Source organism: Petaurus breviceps, unplaced genomic scaffold, assembly GCF_028583685.1.
Source record: "Petaurus breviceps papuanus isolate PSGF00001 unplaced genomic scaffold, PetGlider_PUasm1.0 76, whole genome shotgun sequence".
Lineage (NCBI taxonomy): Eukaryota > Metazoa > Chordata > Mammalia > Diprotodontia > Petauridae > Petaurus > Petaurus breviceps.
In genome coordinates, this window is record NW_027186473.1 from 28,791,040 (window position 1) to 28,816,032 (window position 24,993).

The window sequence follows — 24,993 nt, forward strand, 5'->3', positions numbered from 1 at the left end:
CCTCTCATCCAGTATCCCCACAATACTCAACATAACAGGAACTTATTAATATTTTTGAACTGATTGCAAGTACACAATAATTGGGAACAACAATGCTAAAAAAAAACTGGAAATCATATTCAACTAGGAAGTCATTTTTTCCTAATCTGTCTACAGGAAATATAAAATTAAATTGTAAAAGTACTAACTTGTAGATCATAATGGAATTTACTAATTTAACTCCTATCCTTTGCCAATCAGGGTACGAATTTTCCATATTCTTGCTTGAAGAGAACTTCTAGAGTACATAAACTACCTAGACTAGAATAAAACTGTTCTTGTAGAGGATTGAAAAAATGAATTTAGGTTTTTTGGCAAAGATGCAATGAAGTCCAAGGTACACAAACATGTCTGGCATAATGGAAAGAATAAGAATCTTTTTGTTCATCATCAGTCAACTATATGAAAATGAACAAGTCATCCTACCTTACTGGGTCATAGTTTCCTCATTAATAGATGAGTTCTAAGAGCTCACTCTATGATGCATATGTAAATGATTAAAAAACAATCAAAAAGGCTGATATGGATTTACTGAAAAAAGTAAAGACAAGTAAAACATACTTGTCACTTTCTAAACAAAGGTGATTTTCTTTTTTTTTTAATGCCATGAAAAGATTTTATTCTTCACAATCAACTCCAGTGCTTAGTGCTTTATTTTTCTCTGAGAGAAAGAAAAATACCTCAATAGTAAACTAATCCTGGCTTAAAATCCATATTAAGATCCACAGCTAAAATGCCATCCTTGTTCTGGTTTCTCCAGTCCCCTAGAGAAGTCATAAGGCTTCCCCCCTTATTTCCCTCTTGAAATAAGAAATAAGGCAGTCCCCCCTTATTTCCCTCTTGGCCATTTCACTCCAATGAGTTCAGCTCCCAACACTGTCAGGACCACAGGTCCATGGAGGGAGGCAAAAGAAGAGGGCAGCTAGATATTTTCACAGCCACAATCCTGCTGTTACTTGGCCAATGACAGGAAATCGCTACTCAAATGCACAGGATTCTAAATCAGCACTACATTTTATATCAAACACATGAAAAAAATTTTGAGCAGTTCAACGTTACTTTCCAGGTAATCCTCCCTAAATAAATTTGCTAGAAACAGCAATATTCTGAGTCCCATTCAGCCAGCCCTACTGGCTCTCAGCATTTGTCTTTAATATTACCTCTCTCTGTCACAAGCAAATCCTTTATCCCTTCTTAGAGCGATGGCTTGTTTTTATATGTGAGATAGCTAAAGTGGGCCGAGTTTGCCTAGATATGCCAGCTCTCTGTGTGGGCGGGAGCAGGAGTAGAGACCCATGGCACAGAGAACAGACTATACTACTGGTATCCACTGACTTGGAGTGGCGGCCAACCCTGGCCTTGCACTGAGCACATTTGTAGATAAACTTGTAATGAATCTTGTGAGTGTGACATCATTTAACCACAGGCAGTTCTGGGTGCACCAAGGCAGATTTCTGGGCATAGGCTCTCCAGAAAGGACCCTGACGATCTCTGATGCCATGGAACAGCCAGGTGGCCCCACGGCATAATTCATGGATTAAAGTGTCCCGAAGCCGGTCTGCAGTCACAGACTTTTTCAGAAAGTTTCAACTTGGACAGCACCAGTTGTTTGAGGAGCACCTTCCTTGCCTGAAAAATGGCAGCATCCTGCTGTTGTACTCATCTCTTATTCCAGTTTATGCTGATCTTCTCTGGTGACTGTTTCCCAAAGATTGTGGTGTTGTAGAAGTGATAGAGCTTCCAAGTCAACTCCTCTTTCAGCTGAAAATACTTCACATAATCTGATGTGGAACCAGACAGCTCAGCCAAGAAGCAGCCGGCCACTTGGCACATCTTCATCCTTGTACTGCTCTTGGGAACATCTGGGTAACTGGCTGATGTGACTGGGGGAGTTGACAAGGTAAGCACTAGCCCCGAAGTGCCAGAAAAGCCAGGCACGGAGGTCCCTGAATCCTGAACTGAGCTGGGAACATCCCTGGAGGGAGTCTTGGAGAACTTCTTTTCTTTGGGCTTTTCTCCAGATCCTTTTCTTTTCACCAAGTCATCAAGGGAGCTACATTGGTCATTTCTTTTCCCCCAAGACGAACATGACAAGATCTTTGGAATTTTTACCTGGGATAACAATTTTTCAAATTCTTCTTCACTGCTAGACTTCAAAACTCCAAGACAGGTTTTCTTCTTCCCCTCTTCTTGTCCCTCCTCAGCAGTGCTCATGTCTCTCATTGCTGTCTCAGCCCCTCATCCCAACACCTGCACCATAGCCCGGCAAACTGTGTCTGCCCTGAAGCCGAGGAATGACCACTGTTTGCCTCTGGAAGGAGCTCACCAATGGCCATCTCCTCAGCCACCGCGCCTGTGGCCCGATCGAATTTGGCACCACTTCAAGGCAGTGCTGCCGGCTTGGTCCAGTACTCCTCCTGAGTAGCTCCGCCCCACCCGGGAGGCCCTTTTCCAAAGGTGATTTTCAAGACCCAACTTTTTCATGGTCAAAAATCAAAGAACTGATCCCAATAATGTTTAACCATAACAAATAAAACTATTGGTTAATCAAACTAGGGGTAATGATATGGCATAGATATCAACTCTGTCTCCACTACTATATTAAATATGTGGAGAAAGAGATTTCTTGATCACTATTTTTAATATCATCTCAGTGTTCACTTAAACATTTCTTCTGAGGAAAAGTGTTGACAACTGAACTTTAATCACTTTATCTTTGATGCAGGTAAATACACTTTGGGCTTTCTTAAGAGAATTTAAGCTATATTATAACTTTGAAATTTAAGAAAGAAGGCTCTAATCAATGAAATGTAAGCATAAATTATGTATTCTAAGAACAACCAACAAATATTTTGAGAGTTAGTTCTATTAGAACAAAAAAGCAATGAAATTCACTTATTCTGATTTGACTATGAATTTCTGGCAGTTAAAATTGATTGATTCTTAGGACAGAAACATAAATGAAAATATGCTCAGGGTTTTTCTCCTTTAGGTTCACTGAAAAGATTTTAGGAGAAAAGGAAAACAGATAAACCAGATGCTGGTGCTAATATTTAGAATGAAAGAAAATTACAGTAACATCAACATTTTGCAACTACAAAATTCTTTTATAAAAGAGAATTTTCAATGTGTTGCAAATCAATAAGTCCTCAACATGTGTACAGGAAAATTACTTTAATGAACATTTTACAGAATAGATGCCCAAAACAAAAAGAATTCAAGCAGTCTACTAAAGAAAAGGAAAGAAATCAGCAATAGATCTAATTAAAATTTGAGACCTTGACAATTAGAGGTACACAGATTCCCCAAAAATACAACTTGGTGACATAGTGGTTAGAGCTCAGAACTTGAAATCAGTAAGACCTAAGTTCAAATTCAAAGTAGGACACTAACTAGCTGTTAGTGGCAGCTTGGGCAAATCCTTAACTTGGGTTTGCTTCAATTTGCTTCATTGCAAATGGAGATAATAATAGTACCTACTCCAGGGGTAGCTTTGAGGATCAAATAAGAATAATAATTGTAAAGCACTTAGCATAGTACTTGTCACATAAGTAAATGTCAGCTATGTAAATATTAGCTATTTTTACATTAACTATATTAACCTCTGTCTACCTAAATTCCCTGATCTGTAAAATGGGGATAATAATAGTATCTACCTCTCAACATTGTTGTGAGAACAAAATGAGATAATATTTGTAAAAAGTGTTTTGCAAATTTAAATATATAAGTATATTTAAATATATAAATGCAAGCTAATATTATCCGTTGATCATCTAAAGAGTTTTATTTCAGCACAGAATGCATATCATATAGATTTCTATAAGTCTTGCACAAGTAAGTTATGATTATCTCCCCTCAATATAATGTAAGATGTCATTGAAAATGTTCAATTTTAACAGAACTGAATTCTGTCTAGAAAAGAAAATCTTCAGTAGAAAAAAAAAACTTTTATGTTAAGTAGTTTCATAAATACACAGTTGCAAAAAAAATGAAAAATCAGTCTACACCTTCAAATATTTCAAATGTGCAAATTAAAATAATCACTCCTTTATAAAACTCCATGAAAATGTCATTTTTAGTCACATACACCACCCCCACCCCCATGCTGGTCTTATAAAATTTCTACTCTATCTTCTTTTCCTCTCATTTTTAAGTAGCAAAGACAAAGGCAAAACTTAATCCTTTTTTTTTTTTACTCATTAGGCTAATTAATATGACCTGATTGCTTACTATCTATATTGAGAAGGAAGACCTAGTCAAAACTCACTTTTCTACATTTATTCAATTGTCTATTATCCCCTTCTATAATTATCTGATTTTTTCCTTCCTGCTTGAGCATAATTATAGGCATCAGGAAAGGAACTAGAGTATAGGAAGAAATTGAAAAATAGGAGAAAAAAAGAAAGGAAATGACGAATGCGAAAAGCTCTAAAGAAGAGAATTGGGAGTTTGAAATGAGGGCTCAAGTAGAGGAGTTAGCCTTGATTAAGATGGATCACCCCATCATCCAGTGGCCACTGATGAGGCATGGAGTTAAACAAGATAGGAGAAAGCACAACAGATGACTCTGAAGTCTCAGCAAAACAGGACATGAAGTCATCCACTGAAATGTCTTTGGGACCTTGAAGACAGGGAAGCTTTGGAATAGCTACTGTGAATAGTGTAATACAATGTCAATCATATACAAATAAAAGGGTTCCCAAGCAATATAGAGTTTGCGCCCAATTGAGGCTAAATAAACTCAAATTTGTAATCTCTCATTATATTACATGAATTTTCATCTTATTACATGAAATTCAATTTTTTTTATGCAGAAATTCATCCCTGAAGGAAATGTGATGACTAAATTTTAACCCTGATTCAAGAGAGACTTGCCATGGAGATACTGAGATGACAAGTGATATAAAGAATAGGCATTTAAGGACTTTTTAATAGCTCATAAAATATTCACTAAAGTTAAAGATAGTAAAAAGTTATCTCTAATTAGCTATATCAGTGACAGGGGAATTTTTCCTAGTCCCAAGGGTGCTCAGCTGAGATGTGGAACACTTCTACTGAATACAATCTTTTATTTCCATACTTCCTTTGAAGGAGATAAAAAGGAAGGAGAGAGGAAATAAGAGGAGGGAAGGAGAATTTGGGCTGTGAAGAAGAGATGGGAAAATATATTTCCTTCCCTTTAGAGAGGTGGGAGCAATGGAATATCACATACAATTTCATATTCAGTTGACTTAGTTTAGTGTTGCTGACCTGTGGAAAACCCCACTCTTTTACAAGATATGGCTGCCTGGGGAGGGGAAGGAACAGGTGGAATATTCATGTATTAAGAAAAAACAAAAGGTATTAATAAAAAAGCAAAATATATTAATAAAAATTTTAAAATAATGCATGCAGTAGAAACAATCTCAAAAGTATTAAAGCTAGGTTGGAAGATATTTAGCTATTTATATTTAGTTATATCATCATATTTAGTTAATAACTTTTAGAAGCTTACCTTGCTTCTAGTTGTTTTATACTAGACTGTAACTGGTATAATCGCCTGTCTGATGCTTCCTCCCTTCCTTGGGCAACTTCCATATCTTCCACCTTTAAACCAAAGAAACCAGAATATTTATTTCAAAAGTCCCACAAACTTCAACACTTCACTACATATCATAGATTCCATGTTTTAAATTTACTATAATACTACTACTACTATGACAGATTGAAAGAATAAAATCATGTTGATATAATACTTCTCAAATTATATTTGTCATATAATTAGGTAATAAATACATCCCATATTTACAAAAAACAAAACACTACAAATTATTCACTCTTAACAGATTTAGATAAATTCTTTAGGTTACTTCCATATAACAAATTAAAGAAATTCAACAAACTACCCTGAATTGTAATGCTTGAATATTGGCAAAAACACAAGGAAGTGATCAATAAAAATCATGCTAATTTTAAGCTTTATTGACATTTTCCAATTAGCAAATAAAAAAACAAAGTGGGAGCTGAGTACATTTCCTGGGACTTAAGAAGGTAATGAAATTATTTATTTTATTTTGCTCTTTTTTTTTTTGGAGGGCAGTTGGGGTTAAGTGACTTGCCCAGGGTCACATGGCTAGGTGTGTGTGTGTGTGTGTGTGTGTGTGTGTGTGTGTGTGTGTGGCCAGATTTGAACTCAGGTCCTCCTGACTCCAGGTCCGGTGCTCTATTCACTGTGCCACCTACCCACCCCATGAAATTATTTTAAAATAAAATTGCTGTGCCATTTTAAAAAGATGACAAGATAAATAAAAACCTATTGTTGGGGTGCCTAAGTGGTACAGTGAATAAAGCACCAGCCTTGGAGTCAGAAGGAGCTGAGTTCAAATACAGCCTCAGACACTAAACATTTACTAGCTGTGTAACCTTGGGCAAGTCACTTAACCACAATTGCCCTGCCTTCCCCCCTCCAAAAAGCAAGAAAAAAAAAAAAACCCAAAACAAAAAAACTATCGTTAATATTTTATTTTGCATAAAACAAATGTGTCATTTTATATAGATCTTATTTGTTACACATTTGCTACACAATTCTAACACTGTATACAAAGTAGAGAAGTAATGGTACCTTACAGAGATAGACTTGCCTGACAGGCAATCTCAATATCTGCCCCATTTTATGCTGTCTCCCACAAACAAATTAGCATTATTAACAGTTCAACAAAATAATTAAAGTTAAAACTGTTTGAAACTTGCTTAAAGTACACAATTAACAACATGATAAATGTAGCACAATTTGAGAAAAAGCACAGGATCAATTTAGATTATTTGGAAAGCTAACATTTCATTTTCAATGAAGACTTGTATATAATAAAGAAGAAATTTTTAAAAATTAAAAAGCATTAAAATACCTTGTTACATACAAATCCACTTTTTCTAACTTAAACTTTTCAACAGATAGGGAAAAAATCATCTCATAATAATGTACTTTAGGAGATTATTTGCGATGAGGAAATTATCCTATCTCACTGATTAGGTTTGGATTGAACCTAAATTTAATTCTTTCTTCAAATCTCTCCAAAATTTTTAGAAAGTTTCATGGTTTTATCATTTCACCAATATTTTGATTAGAAAAAAGTGACTGACAAAACTTCTAACTCTCTTCCCAATCTTAAGAAGTCTAATTTCAAATGAAAATTATCTTATAAACCAGAAGAATGTTGATGACACATACAAATTTTTAAGTATCTTAGAAATATCTGAATACCTTCTTTTGTATCTGTCCTTGAAGGTCTTCGACTAATCTGGTCATTTCTCCCACTTTTGCTGTAGCAACTCTGAGGTCTAATTTGGCTTGCCTTAAAAAGAAAAGTATAATAATTAATTCATGAAACATTAAAGGGAAAAGCTTAAATTTGTTGAAATTGCTGATCCATGAATTTTGTCAATGAAAAATCTTATCAATCCACACCAATGTAACTCTTAAAAAGTGAGAACTCCTGGGATGGACCTCAAATAGCTCAAGGAACAGGTTAGAGGAGTATGCACCAAAAGGATAAACACTGAAATTGTATTTGAAAATAAAATAACGTGTTATATTATTATTTGTTGTTGTTTACTAGTTATGTTTGATGCTTCATGATCCTATTTGAGGCTTTCTTGGCAGAGATACTGGGGATGGTTTGCCATTTCCTTCTCCAACTAATTTTACAGATGAGGAAACTGAGACTTGCTCAAGGTCACAAAGCAAGTAAATGTCTGAGGCTAGATTTGAATTCAGCAAGATAAGTCTTCCAGACTCCAGGCCTGGCATTCTATTCATTCCACCACCTAGCAGCCCTATGTTATTTATGCACCACACTAAAACTATTAAGTGAAGGAAAGTTAAAAGGTTTGGGAAACTAAGGTAGAACAAAACATTTAACTGGAAATATATGGTCTTCGGGAGCTAAAGAAGTGAGTATTTTTTTTAATGTGTCTAGTAATATTGGCTGGGGACTTTTTAAAAACCAAATTATGTGGCACTCTGCTTTTTAAGTGATTAAGTTAAAACAATTCTTTGCCCTATTTGGCCATTAAAAGTTGTTTGAGAACTTAAGACATCTTGGTTGCAAAGAAATTAAAAAAATAAAAGATCATGTTATTATGACATTCTAATAATCTTTTTAAAAAGATTCATTTGCATACTGTTTACAATAGGGAAGGAATCCCAAAAATGGCTTATGGCATCTTTAAATAAAGCTAAAGATTTTATTTTCATTTCCATTTAGCAATTGAAAAATGAAGAATCTTTACTGAAAAGACACTATGAAAATGCTTTCAAAATACAAGTTACTTTAGTGTATAATACACATGTATTTTCTCTACAGCATACAGACTATGAATATAAATCAATAAGTAAACATTTATTAAGGACCCACTATGTGCCATGCACTATCATACTAATGTATGAAAATTTAATTTATGACAAGACTTAAGTTAATGACTTTTATTTTTGTTTCTGAGGGACCAGGGAGAATGGTGGGAATTGAGTGAACTACACTGACCATCTTGTGACTCAATTGTTGGATCTAACTCAGTTTTCTTTCTTTTCAATTATGGCTCTATTCCAAGTTCTGTCACATTAAAAAACTTTATTAAATTATGGGAATTATGAGAAAACTTGATTGCAGTGTTTGAACCTAACCCTGGGAAGCTGGACCACCTTTACCTATTGCTTAGAAACCTTTAACTAAAGACCAGAAAATCAGTCAGATCCAAAGGCTGATGCAAGGAGTTTTCTCACAATGGTACATCTTAAGCAACCCATATATCTTATTTGAAAACTGGCCCCGTACTGGTCCATCAGTGACTGTTTCTTTGTTTCTTTGATTTAATAACACTTGAGGGGGAATAGGACAACTCTTTTTCTGATTTCAGTGAATTGTACCTATTCAATCTTCCTCTCCCAACTCAGAAAGCCCATAATCTTTTCTCCAATTAGAAATCAGATTACTTATTCTTGTATCCTGTTAATTGTTTTCTTTAAATGCATGAAAATCTGTCTTCCCCTATATTCAGAGTCTAGTCAGTGCCAAGCTTAGAAGGCCTGCCCCTGATTTCCTATGTATGCATTTCTTAATAAATCAATATGCTCAGAAGCTCAATTCTTTGTTTCCTCAGTTATTTCAGATCTCACTTGTCACATTTCTTTAAAAAGACTGAGATGCATTTTACTATCTAAAATTACAAACAGAAGCTAAAAATTCTAAAAAATTTTAAAATTCCAAGGAGTATCATGTAAGGTTACAAATAGAAATAATTAATATTTACATATTTGTTAAATATTTATAAAACACTTTCTTCATATCATCAGGACGAGTTAAGTAGAACACAAGGGTCATTCTATTTTACAGATGAAAAAACCTAGGGTCAAAGGTTATGATTTGCCAAAGATCACATAGATAAGAAAGTAAGATGAGTGAGGCAGAAACAAATGTCAGAGTTTTAGGATTACAGGATTTAGAGCTGGAAAGGAGTTTAGAGATCATCTAGTTCAAAACCTTCTCATTTTACAGATGAGGAAAGTAAGGCCCACACCACTTAAATGACTTGTACAAGGCCTCAGAGGTACTATGTATCAGATGAGGTATTAATTCATGTCCTCTGACTCCAGATCCAAGTCTTTGGTGCAAACTTCTTTCCACCATTCCAAATACAGTTTTTACTTCCATTATATGAAAAATTGGGATTTTCAAAACATGAAAAGACTATTATTAATTTTGCAATGGGATTTAACAGTTTGTAAAAAACAAAAACTGATACCCTACTGCATCTAACATGTGATATGATATACAGAGGTTTTAAATTTACATGAAATTTTGCGCACACATCCAACAAGTAAAATTAATTTCCTAACGAAATATAAATTTTAAAAATACTAAAAATTATTTATATTCCTATTTATACATACATAATTATATATTCCTAGAAAATTATAATATATGCATGTTTTATGAATAAAAGATTTGTCCAGATAAAATCTAATTTTAGATTAATAATTCTGATACCATTGTTACTATGGTTTTAATACTGTGGTATTATGTTTAATTCTAGGCACATTATAGTAAGGACACTTTTCCAGGCTAAACATCCCTAATTCCTTCAAACTAACTCATGCTGCATGGTCTTTAGTCATAAGATATACAGAACAAAATTTTATCAAGACCAAAGATCAATCAAAGTATTTATAGATTTATAATTTATAGTATTTATAAGTGTTATAAAATAATGACAAGGAAGATGTGTTCAAAAGATACAGGATGTATAGAGACTAACATTATATGATGAAAGGTACTTAAGATGCAAATCGTGAAAACAATGATATTATATCAAAAATAGTAACAATAGAAATATAAAACAAAAATTCACAGAAGCAACCAAGCTAAATGAGGCAAATTTGTCTTCCTGAACATTTATATTAAATATGAGATAAAAAGAGAAATACAATCATATTTGGAAGTTAAATAAATTAGAGAATTAATGAATTAATACATCAAAAGAATACATGAATAAAGTGGTGAGAAATCAATAAAACAGCAAATAAAATTAAAAATATAATACAAAAGATTCTTTTAAACCAATAAAATTTAGAAATAATTAGCAAATCTGATTTAAGAAAAAAATCAAAATAATTGGGAGGAAAAAGCATTATAAATTCAGAAAAAATAAATATAAATATATGAAACTTTTATATAACGATATACCTTAAATATTAATTAAAATATAAAAGAAATGGATATTTACAAAAATGACAAATCTCTAGATTGATACAATAAAAAATTAAAAGTCTAAATAAATCAGTCTTGGGTAGGAAAATTGATTAAGTTATTAGGAGTTGCTAAATGACCAGGTAAATTCACATAGGAATTCTACCAAATATTATTCTGTGCAAATTCTTTCCAAAAACAGAAAGATACCACTCTCCATAATTCTTTATAAAAGTCTTCTATGTTTATAGTTCTAAAAACTTGGCAAAGACAAGGCAGAAAAAAATTATAGGACAATATTATTAACAAGAGTCTCATTTGCTTCCAGTTTCAATTACCATGATGAGGATAACTCACAAATCTAAACCTCCTGAATTCACCTCTCTGAATCCACATTTTCTAATACCTAAGTAAGTCCTCTGATTGGGCTTTTCTTCCTTCCCAGTCTCCACCCTATAGCTCATCACTGCATCATGACACTCTTGCTCTCCTGTCCTATTGCCCTATCTCTGGGTCATTTCCACCATGCACTTGCTTTGCTCCTATTGATGTGCTACCGAGCAGTGTTGGAGAAGTCATGCAATTTTGTTGACTGAATCTATTAAGAATTTTAAGTTATCTAATCTCAACTGGAGCCTTATTGTAGCAGAGTAAGTCTTTTAATCCTCCCTGATTCTCTATTGTACTTCCCAGAGCAGCTGCACACAACTTTCTCTTCTTAAATGTCCCAGACCATCTCTAACCTTTCACCTCAGGAAAGTACATTACTTCATACTTTACTCGGAAAATAAAGGTCATTTGTTGTAAAGTCTCTCTTTTCCCTTAATTTGCATTTTCATCCTCCAGCCTCCAGGTGGGAAGGAATATCTGAGTCCCCCTCTTTGTAGGGTGATATTGGTACCCTTAAAGGTACTGAAATCATCCTTGAGACTTAATTGACTCATGGGAATAAAAGCTTCAGCCATGGGCATCACTTCCTGGTCAACTGAGTATAGGAAGCTTTAGTTCATCTCTGCTGCTTGACATGGAAAACAGAGATGCAAGGCAATCTAGCACTGCTGAATCAACTCACTGTCCTTGCTGAGTATTTTCCTCTGTCATGACTAAGTAAAATCCTTTTGTTAAATGGAATTCCAATGTCAAACCTTAACAATAAAGGGACAGACCTGAGTCAGTTTCTTTACCAAGACCAAACCCTGTCAATATACAATTATCAAATTTAATTTAAAATAAAAAAAGAAGATCAAAATAATAATTGGGAAAGGGGAAATCACAATACAGAGAAAGGAAAATTCCTCTGGAAAAAGGGAGATTGCCCCCAGAGTCATTCACCTTCTCCCTCTACCCACCACCCAAATCTTCAATTCCTCCCAATGTACTGGTTTCTTTTCTGTTGCCTCCAAACAAGCCTAGGTCTTCCCCATCTGACAAAAAGATCCTCTGTCTCTCCTTTCTTTCATGACCAAACCCCGAGAGAAAATATAATACAATAGAAAAAAGGAGTGCCTCTAGAGTCAAAGGTCATATGTCCAAACCCCATCTTTGATATAACCTTAGGCAAATCATTTCATTTTCTATGGCCTCAGTTTCCTCACTTGGAAAATCATACTTCTTTCCCCAAAAACCTTTCCCCATCTTTGAAACTTTCATTAAGGTCACCATCATCTCCAGTCATCATCCCTGGACTACTCACTTTTACTTTCCTTTTTAACATTATTATTATTATTAATTACGTTTTATTTTTATTTATTACTTTCATTATTTATTTTTATTATTAATTTTTTTTACTTTTTATTAGCCAAGTAATCACAAAGTTATTCTACTTCCACAACCAACATCACTTAAGTCTGTACCTTTTTCTTTACTCCTAAGGCTAACATCACAGTTCAGGTCCTTATCACCCCTCTCCTAGATTACTGGTTAAGGTTTTTTTTTTTTAAATTTAATTTTTAAAATTTAATTTTCTTTTCAGATCCACATTCTCTCCCTCCCACATCACTCCTCAATTTAGTAAGCAAGAAAAACAAAACTTCTGTTGCAAACATGGAGAGTTAAACAAAACAAATTCCTGCGTTGGCTAGCTCCAAAAAAAAAAAAGTTTTAATCTGTACTCTGAGTCTATCACCTCTTTATTAGAAGGTAGGTAGGATGTTTTATCTTGAGTTCTCTAGAATTGTGCTTGGTCACCATACTTATCAGAGTTTCTAAATCTTTCAAAGTTATCTTGCTTTGCAATATTGGTGTTTTCTCCTAGATGTGCTCACTTTACATCATTTCATAAAAGTTTGTTCACATTTCTCTGAAATTATATCCTTAGTAAATTTCTTACAACACAATAGTATTCCATTACATACATATATATTAGCAACTATTCTAGTACACTGGGTAGGATGCTAGCACAGGTTCTTTGCTGTGCTTTTCTAAAAGAAAGACAGCTTTAAAGGGGTCAACAATTTTACTTTAATTACAGTTAAGTAGAAAAATGTGAGTATCCAAGAAAGAATTCAAAAGACAGGGTTCCAACTGTCTAAACAGAAAAATATAACCACCTACATACACCACCAGACTGGAAGAGGATCAACATCTGAGTGGTCAGGGGGCTCTTAATAAACAGTTACTCAGAGTTCAGTACAGGAAATCAAAAGATCCTTCTTATGTGCAAGCCCCCAAAGCAAAATGTCAACCTCCCAGAATATATAACAAAGACCTGGCCCCTGATTGGCTTAGAGTCAGAAGGCATGAAACCTGTATGACTCAGCACAGCTGGGAATTATTAGGGTTCAAAAGAGATTAATCCTTCAGATGTTTACAATTTAGCCTGAGCCTGGGAAACTGAACTCCAAAAAGAAAACAACAAAAATTTCATCTTGCTTGCACTTACAACATATACCATAACTTGTTCAGAAATTTCCCAATTGCTGGTCACTCCCTCAATTTCCAAATTTTTGACACTACAAAAAGAACTGCTACAAATATTTTTGTACATAAAGATCCTTTTCTTCTGTCCTTGGTCTCCATGGTGTATAGACCCAATAGTGATAACTCTGGATAAGCAAGGGTATATAGTTTAGCAACATTTTTAGCATAGTTTTAAGTTGCTTTCCAGAATGGCTAGTTGGCAGCTCCATCAACAAGGTATTAACATACTTATTTTCCCACAGCCTCTCAAACATTTGTCATTTTCCTTTTTTGTCAACTTAACCAATCTAATGGGTGTGAAATGGAAACTCAGAGTTGTTTTAATTCAGATTTCTCTAGTGACTTCAAGTATTTTTAATATGGTAATTTATAAACTGAATCTCTGCTTCTGAAAACTGCCTATTTATCACCTTTGAAAATTGGAAAATTTTCACCCACGTTATTGCAATAGCCTCCTATTTGGTCTCCCTCTCTCAAGTCTCTTCTCTCTCCAGTCCATCCTCCACAATGCTGCCAAAGTGATTTTTCTAAAATGCAAATCTAATCATGTCACTTAGAAAAATAAATTCTAGTGGCACTCTATTACCTCTAAACACAAATATAAACCCCGATTAGTCACTTAAAGTCCTTTTCAACCTGGCTTCAACATAACTTTCAAGCCTTATTATATGAACTTTCATGAATTTTATGGTTCAGCCTATACTTGGTGACCTTGCTATTCTTCATGCATGATCTCCCACCTCTATGCAATTTTATAGATTGTCCCCCATACATAAAACCCATACCCTTTTTACCTCTGCTTTGAGGAAACCCTATATTCCCAATTTCCTTTCATCAATCAGTTAATCAACAACCATGGTAGGTTATATGCTAAGTACTGGGAAAACAGATAAAAATATAATATTCTCTGACTTCAAGGAGTTTACATTCTAAGGGATTACACACATATATAAGTATACATATAACATATAAAAATAAATAGAAAGTAGTTTGGGAAGGGAGTATATTAACAGCTAGAGGATTGCAAAAGCTTCAAAAAATTTTTGATGCTTGAATTGAGTATTATAGGAAACCAAGAGGTGGAGGTAAGGAAAAAGTATGGCAGTCCATGTGGGGATAAAGTCAAGTACTACCTTCTAAATCAGGAGTTCTCAATCTAGAACCAATGAACTTGGTTTTTAAAAAATTTTATAACTATTTAAATATAATTGGTTTCCTTTATAATCCTGTAACAGTAAGGGAATTTGAAGATCTTCCCTGCCCCTTAATAAGCCTAAGTGAATTTGAGGACCATCCCTGATTAGAAAATATATTTTGCCCCCTAATAGGTTAAATGTGGTCACATGGAGCCTGTGGTGGGAAGAATTTGTTGAAGGGTGGAACAGAGCCCAACAGGAGAAGCATGCTTAGGGGAGGCTTGTTTTTCAGGAATGCCCACACCTTGTTACTTTGCAATTAGGCAGTGGGTCACGAGTGTTGTGATGTTCTCTGACCCTGGAGAAAGCTATATATACCTCTGAGGCAAGGTTGTGCTTTGGGGCTTGCTCATGGGAAGAGTTGTGTGATTTGATCAGATGAGACTCTGGGCAGTCATTGAGCTCCCTGGCTTTGAAAATCCAGACGTTGCTGCTCCTCTTTCTGGTAACTAACTGTACAGATGGGATGATCAGACAGCTAGAAGCACTCCCTATCTGTTGGTCTGTTTATCTGTTGAATTGTGTTATTTTCTGTCTCTATTTTTGTCTACTTGTAACTTCTGTTTGTATTTTCTCTGAAGCTCAGGGTGCTGACTTTTTCCCCTGAACTAGTTAAATGATATATGTTTGATTAAAATAAGATTGTTAACCCTGCTGGAGTTGCTTTCCTTTAGAAAAGCAGATTAAAGAACCTGTGCTAGCAGCCATCCTGTGTATGCTAGGGTGCTTACTGTTATGAATCCTATGCATTGTTTGTACATTTAGAAAAATTAATCTGAGAAGTCCATAGGCTTTACCAGACTTCCAAAAGGGCCTATGAAACAAAAAAGGTCAAGAACCTCTGATCTATATGAAGCCTTTCCTGATGTCTCCCAGATGCTAGTTCTGTTCTCAAAAGAACTAGTCATACATACATATATATACATATATACATACACATACATACATATTTGTGTGTGTATATGTATGTATTTAAATATGTACATGTCCTCACCAAAAAAATGTAAAGCTCTTCGGGAAAAGTCTGTTTCAATTTTGCCTTATATCCCCAGCACCAAGCACACAGTACCTGGCACATAGCAGGCATTTAATAAATTAAACTCCACCTGGTAGTTCCACCAGCACCTCGAGTTCACCAGCCATGGAAGTTGGAAAAATCCAGGTTAAAATCGTACTCCTGACACTTACTCAGGTGAACCTGGGAAAGTCACTTAACTTTCATCTGACATTTCCACATATTTAAAATAGGAGAGAAAGCACCTGCCTCACAGGGATGTGATCAAAGGAGATGAAATACATACAGAGCTCTATAAACATTAAATGTGGGCTATTATTACAACTATGTCCAAAATTGAGCTTATTAACTTTCTCATTAACCTGTTCCTCATGTTCAAACCAGGACACCTGCACTCCAGCCATCATCCTTATCCTCTATTCACATACTATCTCCTCTCTGTTTTATGCCTTTCCTGATGTTTATGATCAGAAGAAAACTAATGAAGTCTTGTATTGTACATAAATCGAGTATGAAAAGCCAAATCTTTTAAACATTTACTATTCACCTGTATCTCTCACATCTTTTTCTTCTCAAGCTGAATTTTTTTAACCAAAATTTAGAACTTCACATTTCTACTGTTATGTGACCTTCTTACAGTTAGTTCACAGTTCTATCCTGTCAAAGTCTTTCTGGATCCTAACCTTCTTGCCCACCATATTAGCTATTCTTCCCAGGTTCCTATCATCTGCAAATCTGATAAAGCAACTATGATTTCAATCAAGTCACTGGGAAAAGAAAAATTTCACAACAAAGGATGGAAATGCAAATCCGTGAGCCAAGTACTATACTAGAGCTCTCCCTCCAATCTGACATCATACTTTAATAAACTTATTTGAGTTGTCATTATTCTAGTTCAAAATCCATTAAACTATCATTTAGCCCAACTCTTCATCTTAGCCACAGGAACAATATGAGACACTTTATCAAATACCTTGATGAAATCTAGGCATAATAAGTTTAAATTATTTACCTGATCTAACAGTCTAGTAGTAACATCAAGTAAGCAAGCATCACCTATTTTTAGTGAAGTCATATTGGCTCTTAGTAATCTCTAAATTTTTTCCTAAATGTTCATAAACCATCCCTGTAATAAAATGTCCTAGAATTTTGTTATGAAATAAAGACAATCGAGCTTTTTTTTTCAAAAGATACCTCTAAAAATATAAATTATTATATTTAGAGCTGGCTAATTTACCCTCGTTTCCGTGTTTTGAAAATAAGGGAAAGATTTATCGTTCTCTTGTCCCAAAGAACTTCATTTATTCTCTAAGACAATGATTCTCTCTCTCTCTCTCTTTCTGTTTGTTCTCAGGACTTTTTACACTTAAAATTACTGAAGAGCTTATGTATATTATGTCTATCAATGTTTACTACATTTGAAATGAAAAGATTTTAGTATTATTATGAAAATAATTTTAATCTTGTGGATCTTCTGAAAGGGTCTCAGAGATCTCTATGGACCACTGGCTTATCCTTTGAGAATAGTTCCTCTAAGATAACAGAAAAATATCTGACAAAATACTGACAATGCAAGAGCAATTACATTCATCAATTATTTCAGAATGTTATCTAGTTATGGTCATTTCAACCATCAAGGAAAATTAGATTTAAGTAGATCCTCTTCTTCCTTTTTTGTTTCTAACTGGCATTTTGTTTCTGAGGGCTTCCCATTATTATTGGGTCAACTTTTCCTATAATAATTTTAGTCAATGGAACCTCTCTGTACCTTTTAAATTTTGCCCTGCCAATCTGTTGGTCAAGGTAAGATCTATAAAAATCAGTTCTCTGTCACTTTTCCTACTTTTTGAAGAATTAAATTATTCTCATGGAAAGCCAAAACTTTATCAGTTGCTCTGCTTCTGGCAGGTAGAGTACTTGCAGACGTCCAGATTCATCATTACTAAATAATTTTTTTTTATATTTTTATCTTGGAAGAATAGGATGATATTTAATATCATTATGAAATGTTCCACAAATATGATCTAGCCAACCCATTTGTCATGTGACTGACTCAACTAGTCCAATAATAATTTCTAAAAATAAAACAAAACAAAAACTCTAAACTCTAAACTTTGGCAGTTTAATTTGACAATTAACTTTGTTAATTGGCTTAAATTTTTCAATTCAAATTAGATTCCATAATCAAAATTTGAGCACCTGCTATGCTCAAGGTACTGTGCTAGGCACTAGGAATAAAAAAACAAAACATTGCCTTTAAAGAGAATTATATTTCATTGGAGCAATACATCATATACAGTTAAGTAAATATAACCAGCAACTATAAAGTTTGGAAAGGCTTTGTGAATAAGTTGACAGTTAAACCGAGTCTAGAATAAAGACAAAGAATCTGAGACATGAGGTTAAGGGTGAATAATATTTCAACCATGCAATCCAGTGTAGAGAATGTTAAATTTTGCAAAAAGTTAGCTAGTCATCTAGCTACAAAGATTATTTTGACATTTGTATTCAAAATAGAATGGGAAAGGGAGAAGCCTGATGAAGGGAGACCAGTAAGTCAAATATAATAATCCAGATGAGATACAATGAGGGACTGAAATAGGGTAGTGGCACTGGTAGTAGAAAGAAAGATGGATGCTAGAGATTTGTGGAGATAGAAATGACAAGAGAAGTGACTGGATACAAAGGATGAAGGATAGAGAAGACTAAAAAAAACTGAAGAAACCCTGGGTGCCTAAAAGAACTTTGACCACTGAAAAACAGTGGTGTCCTCAACAGAAACAGAGAGATTTAAAAAGTCAGGTTTCAGGGGATGGATAATGGTTTGAGGACATGTTGGTATAAACAAATTATCAGCATTTTAAGTTCCTGCTGTGTTTTACTGCTGCATTTATCTAAATATTCTTGAAGAGTTTTGTTCCTTATTACTAGAAGATATTTAAAAATAATGTGATAAACACACTAGAAAATAAAAATAGTGAACTCTAGGACATTTCTAAAAGCAAAGAATCTAACACAGGGCTTAATAAATACTATCTGACTGACTGGCCAGCTGTCTAAAAGAAGATCATACAAAGGAAATCAGCTCTGTATGAAATAAGAATATGTGCATTTTCCTCTGTATACAAGTTAGTCATTTTGACCAGACTAGAAATCCAAAGTCCATCCTCAGGCAGACTCAGATTGTGATAGTTTTATATGTAAAAATCAATACATGGGAAATCTAAATCATCCTTGAAAATGAATTTAAATTAAATTTGATGAGATAATTATCACATGATTAGCAAAACTGAGCAAACAGTAATCAAAATATTCACCAGAAAAGGTTTATATGATTCATAAAACAAGTTTAAACACACCTGAAGATAAATTTTTAAAATACCAAAAAACAATAAATACTAAGAGAAGTAAAAATAATGCATTTTATTACTGTGTTTCCCCAATAATAAGACACTGTTTTATTATATTTTTTGGAAAGAAAAACACCAGAGGGCTTATTTTCAGGGGAGGGCTTATGTTGTCCTGCCTCAGCTCTTCTCCGAGGCACTGGTCTCAATGGCGCCAGCAAGCAAACTGGGGAAGAACAGGATGACGCGCTCACTGCTGCAGCTCTGACTGGATGCAGCTCGGAGCATGGCATGCGTTTCACCGGGGGGGGGGGACGGGGACGGTGCATACAGAGGGTACCGTAATGTAGCGTGTAGCGCAGGGGATCACCTTCACTACACTAGCAATCTCAATAGGGCTTATTTTCGGGGGAGGGCTTATTTTAGAGGAATCTTACACAGTAAGGGGAGGGCTTATTTTCGGGATAGGTCTTATTATCGGGGAAACACGGTAGGTACAGTCAAACCTAATTGGTTCAAACTCCATTAATTTGGAAATAATGATAATTCAGACATGCTGAGCTAAAGTTTTCCTCTGCACTCTCTCTGAATGTAAGTCAATAATTAATCCAGACAATAAGGATAGTAGGGGATAGGGGAAAGGTTTAGATGATGACCTACAATAGTTCACAATTACTAGGATATGTAGGGTATGACCAGATGTGAGAAGGTTCACCTCTGAGTGGAAGGTATCATTCCTCTTCTCAAAGAAGGCTAGAGATTGAACTGGAAATAAGTGTAGCACAAAGAAGAAGGCACATGGTCAGATGAGGTCCTGTTTCACAATTCATCTACCCTCTGAAGCCTGGAGATTAGAAAGGAAATGCCACAACAGAAAATGGAAGTTGAACCTATGCAGCAGGAGATGAAAGATTCACTCCCCACTGACATTCCTTTTAACTCTTCCCTCAAGTGAAAGGAGCAGCAGGAGAGAGAAGGATTAAAGGCAAAGAGAAAGTTGCTCCTCTTTGCACCAGAGGTTCTCCCCACTGAGGTTGGGAAATTAGGCTGACAACAGAGGTAGAAGCTGCCCTGTGCTGGCCCAAATGGAAGCTACTCCATTGGCCTCTAGGTTTTCCTCATGGGACACATGAAGGAGGAGATGGAAGGGCCTTGGTCAGAGAAAGACCTTGCTTGTTTTCTCATCTAAGGCTAGGTATTAGGCACACACAGCAGAAGTGGAAGTCTCCCGAAAAAGAGAGGAGTTTGTAATCGATCCTGTAGAGACAACATGAAGCCACTGGAACTTTTAAGCAAAGATAGTGCCATGCTTAGATCTGTCAATTAGAAATATCACTTTGTGATTTTCAATTTGTGATTTCAATTAGAAATATCAGCTGTGTGGTGAGGTGAAAGAATCAATCAGGGAGCCTGATTAGTGGGTTATTGAAATAGCCTAGTCCAAAAGTAATGAAGATCTCAATTAGAGTGTTTGTGACATGAGTGGAGAAAATAGGATAGAGGCTAGAAATGCAGTAGACGGAGCCCTGACAAGACATGGTAAATGTTTGGATATGAGGGCAGCTAGGTGGTGAAGCGAATAGAGCACCAGCCCTGGAGTCAGGAGGACCTGAGTTTAAATCCAGCCTCACACACTTAACACTTACTATGGTAGCCATGTGCCCTTGGGCAATTTAATACTTACTAGCTGTGTGACCTTGGGCAAGTCACTTAACCCTAACTGCCCTGCCTGACCCCCTTCAAAAAGACTAAAAAAAAAGACTGAATATGGGAGAATAAGAGAAAGTGAAGTTTACTATGATAAATATACAATATACAACACCCCCACCCCTGTTTTACATAAAAGGAAATTGATATCCAGTGGTTTGATGGTATTAAAGCTGGGTAACCTGAATTCTAAGCTAATGTTCTTTCCACTATACCTTCATTTAAGAAATATATACTTATTAAGTCTATTAAGTAACATAAGGTTCCTCTGAGTGATGACCACTCCCATTACGCTTAAAGCACAATTCAACTTATGAGTTCTAGGAATGAACTGATTGCTGAAGCAAATCATACCCATAGTTTAAAATATTCCCTATTATATTTATCAGCTGTCCATCCTGAAACTACTTCCTGTTTGGACTAGATAAGAATTTATTGAATTTATTTAAACTGTTGATGAATTAATGTGCACCAAAATATTTTTATATTATTTGTTAATTTCTGCAGAACAATATCACACTTCACGAAAATGTTATCCAATACAAGATTGCTATGTTGCTTTGGATCAGGTAAATAATCCAAAATAAATGACTGTCAGCAAAGAAGATACTATAATTATAATTAATCAGTTATTGTTATTTTAAGATGCATTACAAAAACCTCAAAAACACTGAGTAAAGCACAATAGTGATGTACAAGGGTGTTCCTAAAGTGTGGACACATAGAAAATCTCATTAACTATGCATATTTTCAAGAAATGAAATGAATGAAATTTTCAACAACATTTTATTTAATTAGCATAAATGAGATTTCATAGGAAGACAAAGGAAGCCATAGGAGACACATAGGAAATCTCATTAATTAATTAAATTAAATTAATCTCAGTAATACGGAAAATAGTCCCAATAGCTAATGAAAGCTTTTATTCCATATGAAATTGTCATGGCTAAAATTTATGCTAATTAAATAAAATGTTGTTGAAAATTTCATTCTTTTAATTTCTTGAGAATAATGCATAGCTAATAAGATTTCCTCTGTGTCCAGATTTTAGGAACACCCTGCATTAGTAGAAATGCTGGTAACAAAAAGTGCAATTATATCATGAGCTACCATAAACAATTACTTTTGGTAAAGATATTTAATAAAAGGAAAAAATGTGCAAAAAACTCTAATAGCAAAATTAATTGCTGGAACTTAATATATTACCTGAACATAGGAAGGATCTATTTCATCTTCTAGGGAACTCCTATCACCAATATTTATGTAATCTTCTAGAACTTAGCAGATAAATTTCTACAGAGTTGCTTGAGGTACAAAGAAGTTCAATGACTTGCCTAGGGTCAAACAGCTAGTAAGAATCAAGCTATTCACAATTACTCCAAATTATAAATATTAGGACAAAATGTATTCTACTGTTTCTGTCAAAGACAATTCTTTAAAGTCTTATGATTCTAAATTCATTTTGAAATGCTGCCATCATAGAAAAACGAATATTACAATTTGAAGAAATCTAAGTTATAATTTCTGACTGTGGGGTTTGGGAGAAATGTCAAGAAGTTCCAATGATTCAGGCCAAGAGGAGGGCAATTCTCTTTGGAATACAGTCACAATATCTAAATATCCCTTAAATAAGGAAAGACATTATGATAAGAGTAATAATAATAAAGGTATTTGAGAGAATTTTATTTTTACCAAAATACCTAAGTTGTTTGCGTAGTTGCTCAATTTCCACAGTCTGCTCAGTTACTGTTTTCAGAAACTGTTGGTTAGTCTGAAAGGAAAAAATACAAATTCAATAATAGCATATTTAAGACCGATTTTTAGGGATTAATTACAGGATAAGACGATGACTCAAATGGGTCCCTGATAGAAGAATGCATAATGAGGATTAAATTGACTTTGGGATAACTTAGTGAGACAATTTACTTATAGGACTCTCAAGTAATGGAACTAACTTCCTTTTGTGTCACTGATCTTATTATACTACTAAGGTCCTTATCATTTCACTTTTTTGGTTACAACAAATACTTAATAGCTGCCTTGACTCTCTTCTAACTCATCCACAGTACATACCATGATCAGACTAATCTAACAGAACAAATTTTCATCTTGCTACTGGTTACTCTATCAAGTTTAAAATCCTCTCCTTAATTTTCAAATGACACATCAAATCAATCAGTAAATATATGAGAGCATATTTTGCTTAAGGCATTATGTTAAGCATTGAGATCTAGAAATGGTACAATATTATTTATTCATTCGACAATAAATGATATATGCCTACAATATACAAGCCATTGTGCTAGCTGCTGAGAGATTTACAAAGTATAAACACGGCTTGGAGTTTGATCTCATGCAGTTTGTAATTTAGTAATACTGACATAGGCTATACTTTAATAATTTAAAAATCTATGATTTTATCCATCTAGATATTCCTTCTTTCAATGCAGATCACCCCAAATCTGACCTTCTGCACTTACAGTTTTCCCAGTGCCACCTGCTGCTGGTGCTTTCCCTCTGAGAATATTCTATTTCTTCATTATCATTCTCTCTCTCAGGATTCTCTCCTCTTTTTCTCCCCTCCCCCCCACCTCGGACTCTTTCCTTCTCTTTTTCTCTCCCCCCTCTCTCTTTTTTCTCTGTCTTAATATCTGTGTTATAATATATAATATACATATAATAACTAGGGATAGTGAGAGGATGCAGATAGTTATTTACATATTGTCTCCTCCATATTCTCCATTCTAAATGCACTGACCTTTCTCTAGGTCTTTTTATACTTCATAGGTGCAGTCAGATAAAATGTATCAAAGTTAAATGCATCACAGAATTGCATAACAAAGTGTTATACTGAGTGTGAGGCCAAAGTTACTAACAAGAATAATATCAGAAGACTTCATGACTGAAATAGAATCTAAGTTAGGCTTCAAAAGCTGGACAGGAATGTGGCATATAAAAAGGGAGGCAACATGGTACAATGAAAAGAGCACTGACCATGGAGTCAGAGAACCTGGGTTCAAATCCCTTATCTCACAATTTGCTACCTCTGTGACCCTAAGCAAATCATTTTTACCTTTCTAGGCTTTAGCTTCCTCATCTGTAAATTAAAGGGTGAGACTAGATGGCCTCTTTGGTTCCTTTCAGTTCTAGACCTATGATTCTACCTAGAATTCTATGAAATTCTAGCCATAAGATACAGTATGATCAAAAGTAAAGAGGTAGGAGATATAGGATAAGCTTGGGAGGAAAAGAGTAATCTAGACTAGAATGCAGAATGAGTGAAAGGATCAATGTAATATAAAGCTGGAAAATAAAAGTGATGGAAGATTACCGAAGTCTTTTAAAGTCAGGCCAAAGAGAACTTTCAGCAGCAACAGGTAGCCCCTGAAGAAATCTGATTGCAAATGACATGACCATATCTATATGAAAGAAAAAAAAATTGTAGCAGCAAAATTATAGATTGAAAAGGTAAGTGACTGAAAGGAGGAATACTTGTTAGCAGGTTATTGTTGTAGTTCAATCAAGTGGGATAAAGGGATTATATTAGTGTAATGACAACAGAGAAAAGAAGTGAATCTGAGAGATTTTATGAAAATAGAAATGACAAGATCTGTTAACTAATTAGAGTAAAAAGAGGAGGAAAAGTTAAAGATAACTGAGTTTACTAATGCGGGATACCAAGTAAATGGTAGTGCCATGAAAAAAATAGTGAAGTCAGAAGAAAGAGTAATATGATAATAGGCTCAGTTTAGGAACTGTGGAATTTGAAGTGCCACTGGAACATCCAAGTGGAGATGTCCTATAAGAAGCTGGAGATGTAAATCTAAGAAGTTTAGACTTACAAGTCTAAAGCTTGAAAGTTAGATTCATCAGACAGAAGAATGTAATGTGGATTGAGAGGTCATGGTGGAGACAGAAATGAACTGAGGTAGTAGCCAGGGCATATGGTAAAAGCCATGAGATGATGAATGAGATTTCCAAAAGAAAATATAGAATTGCATGTTAGGAAAATAGCTGAGTGAAAGATGAACTGGAGTTATATAAGACTT

The 24,993-nt window shown here is 34.7% G+C and overlaps 1 protein-coding gene across 8 annotated transcripts in view; it reads right to left on the reverse strand.

Annotated features, from left to right (window-relative positions):
* The window catches only part of SCLT1 (sodium channel and clathrin linker 1), a 286,904-nt gene that overhangs the window by 174,322 nt on the left and 87,589 nt on the right, over positions 1-24,993 (reverse strand). For all 8 annotated transcript variants that reach the window (XM_069105365.1, XM_069105363.1, XM_069105360.1 and 5 more), the window contains 3 exons: positions 22,645-22,715; positions 7,280-7,370; positions 5,534-5,625 (listed from right to left, as the gene is read on the reverse strand). In XM_069105365.1, the coding sequence (XP_068961466.1) occupies positions 5,534-5,625; positions 7,280-7,370; positions 22,645-22,715 (254 nt within the window). The remainder of the gene's footprint in view (positions 1-5,533; positions 5,626-7,279; positions 7,371-22,644; positions 22,716-24,993) is intronic.